At 37.2% G+C, this 17874-nt stretch overlaps 1 protein-coding gene across 4 annotated transcripts; it reads left to right on the top strand.

Annotated features, from left to right (window-relative positions):
- The first annotated feature begins 3893 nt into the window (after positions 1-3893).
- Positions 3894-16954, top strand: LOC132313091 (thioredoxin-like protein AAED1, chloroplastic). Of its 4 annotated transcripts, XM_059811737.1 has the most exons (9): positions 3897-4209; positions 4315-4456; positions 4626-4671; positions 5436-5495; positions 5901-5937; positions 7791-7870; positions 8036-8127; positions 16074-16134; positions 16578-16954. In XM_059811737.1, the coding sequence occupies exons 1-9, from the start codon at positions 3912-3914 to the stop codon at positions 16635-16637; spliced, it is 876 nt and encodes a 291-aa protein (XP_059667720.1). In that variant the 5' UTR covers positions 3897-3911; the 3' UTR covers positions 16638-16954. The 4 variants fall into 4 exon arrangements, with proteins under 4 accessions (XP_059667723.1, XP_059667721.1, XP_059667720.1 ...); XM_059811738.1 differs by lacking the exon at positions 5901-5937 and having other exon boundaries at positions 3895-4209; positions 5436-5481; XM_059811739.1 differs by lacking the exon at positions 5436-5495.
- Positions 16955-17874: the final 920 nt, after the last annotated feature.

Genomic DNA, 17874 nt, shown 5'->3' with positions numbered 1-17874 from the left:
ATTTTGTGTTGGCGTATTTGAATTCAAACAACATGAAAGTAGCAACTACTTTCAACCGCTACAAGATTTTTTCTATAAATAGTACCCAAAAACATCTGTGCAAAAGGTCCCCGACCAATTTTAGGGGGGGTTTCTTCTTCGTGTTTTTCCATAAAAACTCGTCTTGACCTCCGTTTCAAGCCTCAGTTCTGGGAAGATTAAAAAAAAATGTAACAGCAGCCAAGGGCTGCCACCAGCCATGTCTTTGGGTGCCGGTGGGCTCGTGCATGGGCGCTGTGTGCGCCATGGCCCCTCGTCGGGCCGCCGCGACGTCAATTCTTCTTTTGGGCTTTTCTCCTTCGTCCGGATTCCGATTCAAGTGAATTTTTTTTTGAACTTGACTAATTTTTCGCTGTCTTTCCAACGGTGTGCTCAGTTTCTCGTCACTGAGTGTCTTCTTGAGTGCTTCGAAATGGCTTCCGAGACTCTTTCATTTGGATCGACAACTTCCTTTAAGGACCGAGTCATTTCCACATTTTCACTTTTTGGACACTATTCACTTTTCGTCTTTTTCCCCGTTTGTCACTTTTTGGCACAACCTCACTTTTCGTGCTCGGAGTTGATTTCTGACTTCACATACCTTCATTCTAAGTGGTTTACACGAAATATGTATTCTTACTTTTGTCGAAAAGTACTCTAGTTGCTCCCGTTGTTCATAGGGTCATGGATGCATAATTCTTCATAATCATTTTCCTTTCTTGGGGTATTTTTCAAAAATATCTTTTGAAGATATTTATTTCAAAGGATTTTACATGAATAATATCATCAATTTTTTATATTAAAATTTTATTTGCTGCATAATTTTAAAGTTAATTAATTAAAGTGATTTACTTGACCGACAACTTTTAATTAATTATGTATACTTTTATAAAAAAGTAAATTTAGTAAAAATAATCAATTAAAAATTATAGTTCAAATAATTCTCTTTATGACTTTGCCCAAGAATCACTGCTCAATGCTTAAAATGTAAAATTTTGTAAGCTTTCATTAATTCCACTCTTCAATGTAATTTTTATATCATAATTTTGGTGGAGTAGCTAAATAAGTAATTGTTGCCGGTGGGCCGTTGGTTGACGTATGCTAATGAGGATTGGAGTGACATCATTGGTTTGCACTCTACAACTCTCTGTATTTTCACTGTACGTGAATAGGGTTTGAAAATAGGGTTTGTGTTTATTTTTCCAAAAACCTAAAAAGGTGCAATCGATCGTAGGGTGTCCTACGGCACCAAAAAATCTAGTTTTTGGTGCCTAAGGCCTTGGGCACCTCCTAGGCCAACATGAATGCATCAAAGGTGTGCTAAAACATGAATCCAAGTCCCTCAACAATCAAGAATGATGGAATGAAAGAAAATAACAATGGTGCTGGTAAGACACTCTACCACCCTACCATTTTTTTTTTTTTTGATAAGTTACCACCCTACCATACTAGTATCCATCTATGATATACATCATACATAAAAATGGCAAAGATATCAAGGAAAGCATACATACTTACAAAATGATAATTACAATAAGTAAAAATAAATGCAAGTAGTAAAGTTTGAGAGACAACTAATTTTAGTGAAGAAACCTAGTCCAAGAAATCATTAAATAATTCGAGAAATCTCTGAGATTGCTACGGAGTTTTGAGCGAAACAATCAACTATATTTGAAGCGAAATATAATAGACTTTGACTTAGACTCACATCTTCTCGCTTTACCAAGAACCAATTGCTGACCTTCTTCAGTTCTGCGATTCTCCCATCCAATAACTCTTGACTTGAGACTTAACCTTGACTCTTGCAAAAGGATTGTTGGTAGATCAAACAACACTCCGCGAATTCTTTGACTCTTTTAGGGTGTGATCGCTCCCTCATTTTCTTCAAATCTGATTTTGATTTTTTTCTCTCGTTCAGCATCCTAAATCACTCATGTATATAAAAAATTATTTTTTTTGCTTTGTGAAATAGAAATTTACTAATTAGATTATTCTATTTAATTTTTGCTAAAGTATTCTTTTCAATAGATAATATAAGTAAACTATGAATGCATGTGGGGGAAAAAAAAAAAAAAAAAATTTTCCGTTATAGTACTCTTATGCCGGCGTTTTCTCCCGATAAATTTCTAGTGTGTGTCTTGGGCGTTGTGTTAGATCTGGTGGTCTTCTTAGCGTCTTTGGTTTTTTTTAGTTAGATTGCCGATCGGTACCATGGCTGGTCGGTTTGTTAGGTTGTTTTGTTGCTACTAGAAGTACTGTGAGGGGTTGATTTCTCTGGTCAGCGTCGGAGTTGTCGGTTGGTGTTTTGGGTTGTAGAGAGATATGCCGAGAGTGGTTGGTTTGGGGAATGGAGGTTGGTTGCTTGGGGGTGGTGTGTGCATGGTGTTGAGGGGGTGGTTGTGCTGTGGAGAGAGAGAAATGAGATGAGGAAGGTTGGTTTGGTGTTTGAAGCCGAGGGAGGGAAGGGAATGGAGAGAAGCCGAGAGGAAGGAGATGCATGAGGTTGGGAGGTTGGTTGCGAAGGCTCGGAATGTGAGGATGGTGTATTGTGCTGCACACTTCGAGCACTCGAAATGGGAGTTCGAGTGCTCGAAGTCTTGGCAGTGAGTGAGGGAAAGGTTGAAGGGGTGTAGATTGGTGATGGTGGGTTGTGGAATAAGAGAGTTGATGAGGGATGGTGGCGGCTTGCATGGTGTGCATGCATGGAGGTGTGCATGGGTGTGGGTGGTGTGCTTGAGGGCATGCATGGTGAAAGGTTGGTGGGTTGGGGTTGAGGTGGCCGAGAGTGAGAAGCCGAGAGTGGTAAGAGAGAGAGAGAAGAAGAATTGCGGTGGCGAAGGAGGTATTGTGAGCAATTGGGAGTTACCAGGAAATGATTATAGCTTACAACATATAATCTGATTAGATTATTTCGTGTCTTGTCTTGTAAACAATTTCATTTCAAGAGAGGGAGGAGTCGGTCATTTTTTTTCACAAAGTAGGATCTCATTGATGAAAGGTAGAGAATATACAACACGTACTATAAATAAAATAAATGATCTTTTATATGTTATAATATATAATATTTGACACATATATATCAAATTAAGAAATAGGTTTGTTCGGTCCAATTCTTTAGAATAATTATTTATTGAACTGAAAATCAAATTCCGAAATAAGTTATAGAGACGTTAATTGATAAAGAGAGTCGTTGTTTTAGGTTGTACAATTATTCTAAACAAGTAATACTCACGCTACTTTACGCCCAGGCTGTTCAGAGCGTACTTTTTTTTTTTCTCACCCTCACTTAATATATTACCGTTTTTGCGCTTCTAGCTAATTTACACAAAAAAATAATAATAATAATAATAAAATAAAATTACTCAGCATAATTTTTTTAACATATTGGTTGGGGCCACAAACACAAATCATGTGGTGTTCCCCTGAAATGCACCTCCTTCGCCCTGTTAAATTTGTCAAAAAAAAATCTAATTAAAATTTTTTTTTTTAATTTTTAAAATTTAAATTTTTTTTAATTATTTATTTTTTTAGAAGAAGAGAAATTTAGAGAGGGGACTGAGACAAATATAGAGAAAGGATTTTGAGTGACAGATTTTTAGAAAGAGAAATGAATTGAGTACAATATGAAATAGATATGTGTTGTGTGTTTATTCCATGATAGGTTGAGTTTTGACCTTCAAATTAAGTGATTAAATGATTAATTTGTAATCATTAAAAATTAAATATGATTCACCCGTAATCATTAAAAGGCAAACAGGCATAGACGGATAGATGGTTCTGGCGCATTTTGCGACCCCTGCACTTACATTCTACAAAAGGATCACATTGTTGCTGCATAGTCCAACTAGGTCGTGGTTACTGCCACGTGTAACTTCACCTTCCACTCCATCGATATGTATATCTCCCAAATGCAACGATCACAAGATGTCGTTCTTGAATTCGCAATTACAGAGCTTCTACTTTCTCCCGTGAGACCACTCATGGCGATTTCTCTCCCTACCATCATTCCCTCCAACAGTCTCCACCCAACCAGAACAACCAATCAACCTTCAACCCACCTATTCACTAAACAATCCCCACATAATCGCAGTCTCACTTTCTCTCTCAACCTGTACTCCACCAACAGACCCAGCAATATCTCATCACCACACCAAGAGCGCCTCACTGTACACGCAATCTCCGGTTCTTCCGGTAATTTCCACTCATCATCTCTTGTTTCCATATAATAATAATGCTGTATAGATATTGTCGGCTTTACACACTCGCTATAAAAATGCTTGATTATAAAAAAAACAGGAATTGGGTCTTCTGTGGTGAGTGAAGACAACACGGAATTATTAGACAGAGTAAAGGTGTTTGATTTGAATGGTAACGCCATTGCGATTTCTGATTTGTGGAAAAATAGGAAAGCTGTTGTTGCATTTGCTCGTCATTTCGGGTAACTTCTGTTAGCTCAATTTATACTTTGTTTTGTACTTGATAATTTTCCGATTAAACTTCTATATTGTCAACTCATCAGAGAATTTTCTCTAACTGTTTTGCTGATTAAACTGCTGTATGCATATTTTATTTCTGCATGATGATTGAGCTTGGCTTCTATGTTGCAGATGTGTTCTTTGTCGCAAACGCGCTGATTACCTTGCGGCTAAGAAGGTAATGATGTGTTATGATGCTGTTAGTTCTATAAAATTACTTATTGTTCTTGAAGCGATTTAATGGTGCAAGTTCTTTGTTAATTCTGAAATCAGGTGAAGTTATTTTTCATTAATTATGAGGCAATGTTCAGTAGCATTGAATTGGAATTGGAGAAAAATTAGTTCAACCAATTAGTATGAACATAGCATTATGAAATAACTGAATTCTTATGCTCAAGTGTGATTTCTGGTATCTGTTGGCAATGTATGATGCTTTAAACTATTTATCTTCTTTGTTGCAGGAAATTGATATATTTTCATTAGCAGAAATTTGTTGTTTCTATCTTCTTCTTTGTTTTCTGTTAGCATAATGTTACATGTTCTAAGGTTGAACCTTTAGTCTATGAAAAAGTTTCTTGCGGAGATCATATCTTTTTCTCTTTTTGGGTATGCATGTTATTAAAAATTCCTTTTCTAATTGTTGGGTTGGTTACAAGTCTCTCACTTGTCATCATAATTAGTTTTGTTGGTTTAAAAAATGATTGCTCAAAAATTTATATGCTTATTGGTTGGACGTAATAGCACCACTACCAAATGGGACACTCAACTAGGTCAAAAGCTGCATCTTAAACCACCCACTTCCATTGATTGATGATATAGAGGATACAATCTTGCAATCAAAGCAAGCGAGAAGGTTGAAATGAATATTAAAATTTCAGATTGGATAGTATTGGGAAATTGGTCAATGGAGGCTTGATGTTGTAATTCTTCTTATGTGAACAGGATAGAATGGATGCATCTGGTGTGGCACTTGTTTTAATTGGACCAGGTAGCATAGATCAGGTATATCCTGAATCCTGATGAAGATCAATCAGTTTTTGATGCATACTTGTACATGTTTGTCAGCTTAGTCAGAAACTTATATATGTGGTGTTAAAATGTACGGAGTATTTGTTATCTCTTTGCATTGCTTCTATCATCTACTAAAATGGATTGGCTAGAATTTTTTAGCATGCATGCTGGGATCATGAGAATAATCTTCTTTTATTTTCAGTTATTGTGTTCATGAATGTACTTATCAAACCAGACATGCAACTCTTTATCTAGCTTCACCCCCCCAAAAAAAAAAAAAAAAAAATTTCTATTCTCTTCCAATTTTCTTCAATTAGCTCCTTCATTTTAATACACTATTCAAATAGTTCGGAATTTTGTTATAATTATTACTATTATTATTTTTTTTTTGTCTAGGCAAAAGCATTCTCCGAGCAAACAAAATTTAAAGGAGGTATGTTTCAGAAAGAGTTTAAAGGAGGTTGTTGGATGCATATCATAGTCAATGTAACACCTAAATCACATTTACAAACAAATGAAGGGGGGAACTTTTTTGCAAGCTGTCCCAAAGCAGGGGGAAGATCCCTGTTTGGCAATAAAAGAGCATGAAGGAGGAGTGGATGAAATCCTTATTTCACAAAAGCATATATACAACCACAATACCTCTGCTATCTCTTTATAATACTCAATATAAATTTGTTGCTGTACTTTAACCATCTTATCTAAGGTGAGCTCCACAAACTTGCCTCGAGTTTTTGGCTTGCCAGCAGAAAAAAATAAGGCAGGCTTAATTTTCCAACACTCACCACATTGATTCTATGGGAGAAGCATGAGGTGGTCACAGATAGTATGACAGACACGTGCAGTGGTTTAAGGAAAACCTCAAAGACAACAATAAATTGATAGTAACTAACAATAATGAAAAGAAAAAGGAAAAAAATGTAGGCTGGAGACTGGAGTTCTGAGTTTTAAGACCCATAAACATTGGCTCTTTCAGTTGGTGGGGGCAGGGTAAATATATATGCTGACACATTTCCCTTGGCCTGGGTACAATATGCAAACTCAAGTACATATAAAGTTGCATGGTAATGTTTGGACGTGAACATTTTGAGATATAAATGAACTTGAATGTTCATATAGGACACAACAATATTTGATTCGAACATCCAGAGATGATAATGAATGCTTACCCTGGACTTTAACTGCGTTCACATGCACACTGAGGCATGATAAAAAATGGGATGCTTCTCATCTCAATGGATCCTAAGCCACCCTCTCAACAGTGAAATGATATTGTGGCAACATGTAATTGAGGATTACTGGAGTATTCAAGTCGGCAAACAAAACTCTCCTCAAACATCCGTAGTCCATTATGCACGATTAGTGTCTGGCATGATACATGCCTGACAGGAAACCAGGAAACCGTGTCATGACACAGGCATGCCTAACCTGTGAGATTGCAGAATCTGCAGATTAATGGGATTTTTGTGGTCATGACATGGATAGCTTATGTCTATAGAAATATCTGCAGCTAACCGATATCTCGGGTGACCACCGAGGTCACACACGGGTTAAAAACCACCTAAGAATCATAAATCATTTGCACTAAGCGAGCTTTGCTTGTAAACCACAATTACAGCTTGTGAATTTGCAAATATTGTTTTGGCTTGTGCACACTGACACCTGTTCCATGGACATAATACCAAGAATTTTGTTGATTTCCAAATTCCCCTATAAACCATACAGAGTGTCAAAACAACTGCAGTCTAGGTTTGCGTCGGGCAATTGTTGATTCTTGAGCAACAGGGAAGATCCTATCCGAAACACACAACCGAAGGGAGTTGGACAAAAGCCTACAATCCTTGCCTCAATTCTGGGTGTTTTCTTTTGAGTTCTATGTGATTTGTAATATGCAAAAGCCTTGGCCTAAATCCCTGTACATTTATTTTTGCATACTGAAATCATTCCATGGAGATCTTGGTTTTTTCCCTTCTTTTGGAAGGGTGTCAAGTAGAAAGTTTTCCATTTTCACTTTTTTTTTTTGCCCTTCCTGCTATTAGATTTTGTATGGTCACTGTACTTTAGATGTTTCTTTGCGTTCCCTGCATATGCAAGAACCTGTTCAATAATCAACTAGAACTTCTGTTGCATTTATGAAGTAACCAATTAGTGCAAAGCGAGAGAGAGAGAGAAGTGAGGAAATGAATCAACTAATTGTTGGAGCTTTGGTATTTCTGGAAATCAGTTGTCTATGAAATTTTATTAAAGCAACAAGTTATAGTAATGGAACCTTGTTATTTGTCTCAGAAGTGTATGCCGATCCCAGCTACTCATCATATGAGGCATTGAGATTTGTTTCTGGGGTTTCAACCACCTTTACTCCTGGGGTATGTAAGAATCATCTGCGTGTACATGTTTATAAATATTTATTATGCATTTTTTTTTCAGTTGCGAATACAAATATTATCAGCTTAAGAATATGAAGTTTCTGAAATAAATTGGATCTTTTCACTGTGCTCTAATATTTTTGTTTACTCTCTTTATTATTCTAGGCAGGTTTGAAGATAATACAGGCGTACATGGAAGGTTATCGACAGGATTGGGGGCTTTCTTTTGAAAAGGACACCAGGACAAGAGGTGGATGGTATGTGCACCATCTTATAAATGCATTGTTATGATGTTTATACACTAGTTGTCACCTTTTAGAAGAAAAGTTTGGTATTAACCTCTAGTACTACACTGCACTGATTAATTCATTAGAAAGGAATAAATAATTTCAGATAGATAAGGAACATTTCATTGACCAAAAGAAGTAAAACACAAACTGTGGTGAAATGAATTCAATTATATTGAATCTGTTAATATTTTTACAAGAGCCTCTGTTGGGCTATATATAACAAATTACAGAGAGAAAAATTAGCGACTAACTAAATTTTGAAAACCCTATAATCAGGAATACCTGATTCTCTATCAATCTAATCCTTAAACTTTAGGAAACAAATATTTACACAATTGTAGTGCTAACCTACCACTAATCAAGGAGACTAACTCGTATTTTTCCGCACTCCCCCTCAAGCTGGTGAATAGGTGTCAACCATGCCCAGCTTGGAAATAATTTCTTGGAAGATAACACGGTTGAGCCCCTTTGTAAGAACATCTGCCGTTTGACCTCCCATGGGAACGTATGGTGTGCAAATTAATCCGCTTTCTAGTTTTTACTTGATAAAATGCCTGTCTATCTCGATGTGCTTAGTTCGGTCGTGTTGCACTAGATTATGTGCAATGTTGATTGCTGATTTATTGTCACAGTAGAGTCTCATTGGCCCACTCCATTTAATCTTCAAGTCTTCCAGTATAATCTTCAGCCATAACAACTCACAGACACCTTGTGCCATTGCTCTAAACTCGGCTTCTGCACTTGACTGGGCTACAACATTTTGCTTCTTGCTTCGTTATGTTACCAAATTGCCTCCAAGGAATGTATAATAACCTGAAGTAGACCTCTGATCCATAGGGACCCTACGTAATTTGCATCTGTGTAGGCTTCAAGGACAAGCTCAAAGTTTCTCTTGAACATTATCCCCTTCCCAGGATTAGCTTTCAAGTAATGAAGCACACGGTAAGCAGCTTGAAGATGAATCTCCTTGGGGTCATGCATGAATTAGCTGATGACGCTAACATAATATGCTATGTTCGGCCGGGTGTGGGCAAGATAGATGAGTTTTCCAACTAATCTCTGGTAGATCTCTCTATCTACTGCTTGATCTCCAATAGCCTCTCCAAGTTTATGGTTCAGCTCTATAAGTGTTGCAGCTGGTTTGCTTGTGAGCAATCCTGTTTCCTTGAGAAGATCGGTGACATACTTTTGCTGCGAGATGAAGATACCTTGTCTAGAATGAGCCACTTCTATCCCTAGAAAATACTTCAATCTCCCCAAATCTTTTATCTCGAATTCTTTGATCAAACATTGTTTCAAGGCTTGTTTCTCCTTCTTATCATTTCCAGTAATAATTATGTCGTCCACATAGACTATCAAGGCTGTGACTTTCCCTGAAACCGAGTGTTTGATGAAAAGAGTGCGATCTCCCTGACTCTCCTTGTATCCTGTAGCTAACATCACCTTAGTAAATCTCCCAAACCAAGCACGGGGCGATTGTTTTAAACCGTATAAGGCCGGCCTTAACTTGCATACCTTGTTCCCTTCAACTCCTCCAAATCCTGGCGGGATGCTCATATAGATTTCTTCTTCCAAGTTACTATGTAGAAAGGCGTTCTTCACATCATACTGCTGTAATTCCCAATTAAAATTGGCTTCTAATGACAACAAGATCCTCATAGTGTTCATTTTTGCAACTGGAGTGAAGGTCTCTTGGTAATCAACTCCATATGTTTGAGTGTACCCCTTAGCAACTAGCCTTGCTTTGTTGCACTCTAACGATCCATCAGCCTTATATTTCAAGGTAAAAACCCACTTACACCCTATTACCTTCTTTCCTTTTAGTAGATCAACCACCTCCCACGTCCTATTTTTTTCCAATGCGTCCATCTCAACTCTCATTGCTTTCCTCCATTCTTCATTGGATAATGCCTCAAATAAAGTGTTTGGAATAGAGATTTCATTTAGACTCGTGAGAAAACTCCTATGGGCTGGTGAGAATTTCTTGAAGGATACATAATGAGATAGAGGGTATAATGGTCGTTTAGTACACTCTCGAGTTCCTTTCCTCACGGCTATGGGCAAATCTTGGTCAGTTATTTGAGGTCCAATGAGCTGGTGTTCTAAAAGTGGAGTAGGCTCAGATACCGTTACCTCATTCTCAGGAGTCAGGTTGGAGGTTTAGGCTTGCACCGGATCAGGAGCTAGACCTTGCTTCCTCGAGTACACCTTCCCTTTCCTATACCGTACGTGATCAAGAGTCATATTATCCTTCACAGGGGACATAGGTGACAAAACAGGAGATTCAGGCTCAGCTACTGAGTTGGATTGAGTGTTTAATACAGGTAAGAGAGATGGTGAACGAGACGAAGACGGTAAAGCGAGCTGGAAAAAATCCTTATCTTCCATGATAGACGACTCCCACTGAAGATAAGGTTCAATAAAATACGGTTTCCTTTCCGCAAATGTGACATCAGTTGAGATATAGAGTTTCCTGGTAGGAGGATGAAAATATTTTTAACCTTTTTGTGTGGATGAGTATCCTACAAACACACACTTAATGGCTCTAGGATCTAATTTGCCCCGGTTGTTGCTATAGACATGAACAAATGAAGTGCACCCAAATATCCTAGGGGTAAGGTTGTTTGTGGCACTAAGGTCGGGGTAGAATTTAGAAAGGGCTTCCATTGGACTTCTTGACCCTAAAACCTGTGAAGGAAGTTTGTTTATGATGTAGGTAGATGTAAGTACTGCTTCCCCCCAATAGTGTTTTAGTACATTTTGATGAAACAAGAGTGCTTTAGTAGTGTTTAGGAGATGACCGTTTTTCCTTTCGGCTACTCCGTTTTGTTGTGGAGTATTAATGTAAGATGACTCATGAATAATTCCTTCCTTTTGAAAGAAGGGTGACAAGACTTGATTGAAGTAATCCCTCGCATTATCAGACCTAAACCTCTTTATTTTGGTACCAAACTGATTGCGGATCATTGTATGGAAATTGAGAAAGATATTACTCACATCTAATTTGTTTTTGAGTAAAAATATCCAAGAAACTCTAGTGCAATCATTGATAAAGGACACAAATTACTATGAATCAGAAACATTTGGGACTGTGGAGGGTCCCCATATATCACTGTGAATTAAATAGAAAGGGGAGGAACTTATTTTATTGCTAATGGGAAAAGCTACACGAGTGTGTTTTGCATACTCATAAATATCACAATGAAATGTTCCAATATTTAATCCCTTAAACAAAGAAGGATACGTGATTTTTAGAATTGCAAAAGAAGGATGTCCGAGACAAAAATGATGCAACCATATGACATCTTTATTGGAAAAAGAGAGAAACGAAGAGGATAAATTTGTCCTGATCATACTCGGAAGGCTCGGTGTCTCAAGGTAGTAGAGTCCTTCCTTTTCCTTAGCATATCCAATCCTTCTCCCCGATCCTGGTCCTGAAATTCACAGTAAGAGGGATAAAACGTAACATATGGATATCTCCTACACCAGCACAACCGTGGTTGTGGTTACATCAGCAATAGTGATTTTCCTATTGCTAGGACATGGGGTATAAGTGCTGAACTGGTTTGAGGCATGTGTCATGTGGTCTGTGGCTCCCGAGTATATGATCCATGTATCCACAAATAATTTATCAGAAACATTTAATCCAAGGGAGAATAAGGACTCACCCGAGAGGGCTAAAGAACAAGCACCAGAAGATGGTTTCTCAAGGGATCCCAGCAGGTTTCTTAACTTCTCTATTTCTTTACTGTCGAATCCTCCATATTCTTTTGTCTGGTCTTGACCGACTTGTGAGGTCATATGGGCTTGTCCTTGTTGTCGCTATTGCTGTCCTCCTTTGTTTCCCCATTCTCGGCTGGATGTTGGTGGTTTCCCGTGTAATTTCCAGCAACGATCCCTGGTATGTCGCGACTTTTTACAATATGTACACCAGAGATTGTCTCGGTTTGCCCCCTTTGATAATTCCGCCTTTCCATGTTCAGCATTTTGCGGTTGTTTTAGAGTGAAACCCTGCTTGTTGTCACCAGAGGCTACGAATGCTGAGCTGTCAATCGACTGAGGTTCAAGCATGATTCCTCTCCGACTCTTTTCTTCCCGAATCAATGAAATCACCTCATTAAGAAATGGTACCTCCTCCTTGCCCAAAATTTGAATTCTAACTTGATTAAATTCAGAGTTTAGGCCAGCGAGAAAATCATAAACTTGATCTTTTTCAATGAAATTTTTGATAATTACAGCGCACTCACTGCACTTCAAATCAATCACCTAGTAGTAATTCAGTTCTTGCCACTGCTTTTGCAGAAAATTGGCATACTCAGTAGTGGACTTGTTCCCCTGTTTTGTAGACGTTGTCTTTGTCTTGATCTCGTATACTTGCGCCGCATCACGAACCTTGGAGTAAGTCTGGTTGAGAGCATCCCAGATGGCCTTTGCAGTTGGTAGGAACATGCATGTATCGCTGATTTCGGGTGTCATGGAATTCCACAACCAGGACATGACCATTGAGTCATCCTCGCCCTACGCTTTAAAACCTGCATCACCTTTCTTTGGTCCCGTTCCCAGCAAGTGACTTAATTTCCCTTTTCCTTTCAAAAAAGTTCGAACCAATTCAGACCATTTCAAGTAGTTTCTTCCATTACGTCGGTACGCCGGTTGAATATTCTGCAGTTCACTTGTGGAGCGCTGAACCTGCTATTCCTCTGGTGATTGGGATGATTGAACAGTAGTTTTTGACATTCTTCAACAATAGGCTATGAAGGTCGGACAGAAGGGTTATGCGAAAATTGGCAAAAGAAATTGCCAGAGAATGACTACAATGAAGGCAAATCACAGAGAAAATTGGCTATGAAGGCCTGAACAAAAAAAAAAACTGCTGAATTTTTTTCTTCAGGAAATCCAAGCCTTACGGCTCTGATATCATGTGGTGAAATGAATTCAATTATATTGAATTTGTTAATATTTTTACAAGAGCCTCTGTTGGGCTATACATAACAAATTACAGAGAGAAAAATCAGCAACTAACTAAATTTTGAAAACCCTATAATCAGGAATCCCTGATTCTCTATCAATCTAATCCCTAAACTCTAGGAAACAAATATTTACACAATTCTAGTGCTAACCTACCACTAATCAAGGAGAGACTAACTCGTATTTTTCCACACAAACTTACAGAAGGCTTTATTGATTAAAAGTTGCTCTTAGTTTTATGGTGTTTCAAAATAGACATCAAAACATTTTGCCACTAAAATCAACAGGGTAAATAATTGCCCTTTAACAACTTCAAGCAGCGTTTCTTTACCTCAAACACTAGTAATTTCACTATTTCCATTTATTCCACGCGTTTACTTGAATGAATGTGTTTATGGTAGCCTGTTTCTTAGATTTCCTTCCTAGACATGCTAGCAAAACAATGGTGCTGATGAAATCATTATCCATGAAACGTCTAAGTTATTTAAAGAATATTACCTAAGCAAATGGGCCATAATGGTCTACTGCTAATGTAAACTAATTGATTTATGTTCGGCTCCTAAAAACCGTGGTCCTTTCCAATTAGGAAAGGAGGTTGAACGTCGAGCGTGCCAGGAATTGCTGTCGTTCCAAAATGGATATCCGAACAACTATCCAGTAGGAAATTGTAGGGATTAGGCGATTGAATGAAGGACTGGAATTACCACCTTCAAGGGTTCTTTTTGCCTTGAAAAAGGACTTTCGGACTGAACTATGGCTAGTGGAAAGGAAAGCTGTATTGAAAGTGCAGGACTTCAAAGTAAAGTGCTGGAAAGTAGGAATAATAAGTGCAAGACTTGAATTAAACATATTGAAAGTGCATTACATGAATGTAAAGTAATTAAAGTGCTGTTGGTTGTGTGTGTTGAACAAGGTTTGCAAGTGAAGCATAAGTGCTCTATTTATAGAGCTTTCCATGCATGCAGCAGCTTGATGTGGCAGCTTCAGCAGCTTCCACGTGGAATGACTTCGGACTGCCATGTGTCCCATGATTCCTCAACAGTTATAACTTCTTCCATCTTATCCATCTTCTGTTGTAGACTTCAACCACGTTTTCTTTTGCCTTCAACAAATTTGTGTCATGGGTAGTTTCAAAGTGAATTCCTACGTGTCCTCTTTGTCAGTTAGCAAGTGTCCCACGTCTTTGTTCTTCTTCATCATGTCGTCAACCTCTTCCCTTTCTTTCAGACACGATTTCACCAGTTGTTGCCTTGTCATCCATGACCCTTAATAACTTCCTTCGGTTAGTGGTAGTTTCCTTATGAAGTTCCACCACTTTCAACCGACATATTCCTGTTTGGCCAAGTGTCCCATGACTTCTAGTAGTCTTTCCCTTCTGTTACGACCTCACTTTCATGGCGTCGTGGCTTCTAACTTTTAGTAACCTTCTTATCGTGAATAATATTCCAACAATATAACTGTCCATATCTCTCAAACTTTGGTAACTTCCATCTTGATTACTTCTATGCTTTGGAGTTCATGGTGCCATAACCTCCTTAATTTTAGCAACTTCTCCATCGTGGGTAATTTATCCAACCCACTTCCTTTCTTTCTGCAGACGACGATTTCTGGACTTTAGGCTGAAACTTCCATATTTATTTCATGGTGTCATGGTTGTGGTGCACTTCCCTAATTCTAGCAATCTCTCTTCAACCTTGCCTCATTAGAATTAAAGGCATCATGGACTCACGATAATCACTCCATCGTGGGTTAGATATATATATTTGTATATATATATATCTATAGAAATAAACTGAATTCTCACGTCCTGCTGATTTTTAGCAACAGAGGTTGACCTGGCTTGGGCAGTTGCTGATTGTCTCCTAAAAATAAGGAGATAATACTGCCTCCACGTTCTCTTTTTGTGACTTGGTCAACTTTGGTCTAAAAAATGGAGAATATCCATTTAATTGGTATCCTATAAAAATAGGATCTTCCAAATAAATTCCAATAGAATTAATCTACCGTGGCAAGTTTAATAAAGCTCGCCATGTGTTGATAAATTATTGGTTGGCTAAATCTTTGACTTTATCCTTCTCATGAGGTTGCACTCATGGTAATAACTCATGCAATCTTCTTATTCTTTTAGGACATTATATCCCAAGTTTGGTAAGTCCTAGTGGGACTCACCACTCCCTTTTAATTCCTCGTAGTATTAATATTCCAAAGGAATATTTATTAGTATTACACTCTGACATGGCAAGTTCCATTGAGACATGCCATGTCACTCTTTTCTATTAATATACCATCTTAACAATTCCACGTCACATTCTCATATTCTTGAATTATTAGAACACTAAACCAATATGGTAAGCTTGTCAAAATTCGCCACTTGTCTTCTTTCCATTGGGCAAAATTATGGAACAAACAATTTATTTATTTATTTATTTTTTGTGATTTCAAAGAACATGATCTACCAAAAAGGAACAAGAACATAATCTCTAACAATTGATATCTCTGTATGACTCAGAAAGTGTACGAATAGTGGTAGTTACAATGTAATTGACCTTGAGCAAACCTGTACCCGCCCGAACATAAACCGTGAACCTTACCAAGTGATATTTTGTGACTTCAGTTGAAACTTGTTGCATAGACTTTTATTATGATTATATGGTTATGATACATGGATCTAGACTTGCTGATTGTTTGCATTTCATACTTTGCCTAGCATAATTTGAACACTTTTTCACCAATTACATGTCACACTCCCTATAATTATTCAAAAAAAGTACCCATAAACTCCACTTTTGAGGGTAATTTTGTCATTTATTTATTAAAAATTTCAAGTCAAGTCCAAGTGGAGGAAAGTGGGGTGGAATATAATTATCTTATTATTATTATTATTATTATTTTCATCATGCTTGAAAGAACATGTGAAATTAGCTGCTTACTGGTTACTTTCTCAGGCAACAAGGTGGAATAATTGTCGCGGGTCCAGGGAAAAGTAACATCTCATATGTCCACAAGGTTAGACACTGTTTTTTTTTTTTTTTTTTTTTCCTTTTCCTTTCCTTCTTAATTGTCTTGGCTTCTATAGTGATAACTTTGCTGATTCTTTGGTGTGGCTGTGGTCAATTCGAAACTTTAATTCCTAGATTAATTTGTCAAACTAATACACTCTAACATGCGTGCATTATTAAAGCATTAGTTGGACAATGCTTGGATCCTGGAGGGCCTGTGATTATCTGATATTATACATTTTATTTGGTTTGTCAAAGCATTCATAAATTATTTTGAAAGATAGCCATTTGATAGTTTAACAAATGATCTCGTTTCTATTTTTTTTAGCATCATTTTGGTGTTTTTGGGATAATTTGATTTTACATTATTGAACTTGTATTCTCTAGTGCCAGGAATATATTGCAATTTTATCTAAATTACAACTGCATTTTTTTGTTTTTGTTTTTTAGGATAAAGAAGCAGGGGATGATCCAGATATCGAATCTATCTTGAAAGTATGTTGCTCTTAAGGTGACACAGTGTTAGCATGTTGTATAATAGGGCTGACACATCATGACATGGTTATTATGGATTTGAATCTGTTGTATGAGTTACAAATACTGGCTGCTTATAATTTAAGTATTTCATGGTTGGTGGGGAAAGCTCAACTATTACTGGGGAGAAAGACCCCGCGACCAGCGAAGGACAACGTCTCAACAGCAAGGTTTCATGGCTGCTCTCCATTCAACATCACCAATATGTATTTTCAATAACTCATCATTTGTATATAAATTTGGTCACATTCAGTACATTGATCATTATGGTAATACGGACATTATTCCAATAATTTTGTGGCAGCACGCCTTCTTGTATTGATGGAGCAGGATCAAAGAAAATTCATCCTCCCAGAAAATTGATGATTCAGTTGAAAACTTGTTTTGGCGAAGCAAACAAAAATCATCCACCCAGTGTTTTTTTTTAAGAGATTGTTCTCTGGTTTCGGCACAACTAATAGCTCAATTTGCAAATTTAGTGTCAAAAATTATCTAAATAACTTCTATTGTCTTAAATAATGCTATCAAGTCTCCCCAATTATGGTAATTACCAACCAAAAATGTAAAACGCAATCTTATTTAGGACATAAATGAAATAAATTGTGTTGTGTGTTATGGTGGGTGTGAAAATCAAACCGAGGGAATATGATTTTTTTCCTTCATCGAAATGTAGCAAAACTAGCAATTGGGGTGCATAAAGGAGGCTCTCCGCGACACATTTTAAAACCCTAACCTAATCCTTGACAAAGTTAGGAATTTATTCCAGGTTTTGTGAAAAATGGATTCACTAAGTCACAATTTTATTGTTTATTGAACATGAACACTAAATTGCTATTTATATAATTCTCACTAATGATCCACATCAAATCTTGTAAAATCAATTTACAACAAACATTGGAAAAATAATAAGTATGAATTATTGTATGAAACATCTATCAAATTAAGGAATCACTATTAATAATAGTTTGAGTTCATTAAAATTAAAAAATATACTCAATAATTCTTTTATAAAAATGTACTCAATAATTCTTTTCTTGATGAACAAGAACAGTAAATAATTCTTTGCTCAGAAAAGATTATACTTTCCTGCCTTTCTCTAAACTCTCCTCACCTATTTATAAGCGTCGTCCCTATTTTATAGTATTTTCCACATTAAATTCTTCGATACTCACACTTTACATTACACAACACTGGAAGAGACTAGAAATCACGT

Source organism: Cornus florida, unplaced genomic scaffold, assembly GCF_030987335.1.
Source record: "Cornus florida cultivar Cherokee Brave unplaced genomic scaffold, ASM3098733v1 CherokeeBrave_3.0.0_Hap2_Chr06, whole genome shotgun sequence".
NCBI lineage: Eukaryota > Viridiplantae > Streptophyta > Magnoliopsida > Cornales > Cornaceae > Cornus > Cornus florida.
Note: the sequence above shows the minus strand (reverse complement) of the source record. Positions and strands in the feature narration are given on the sequence as shown.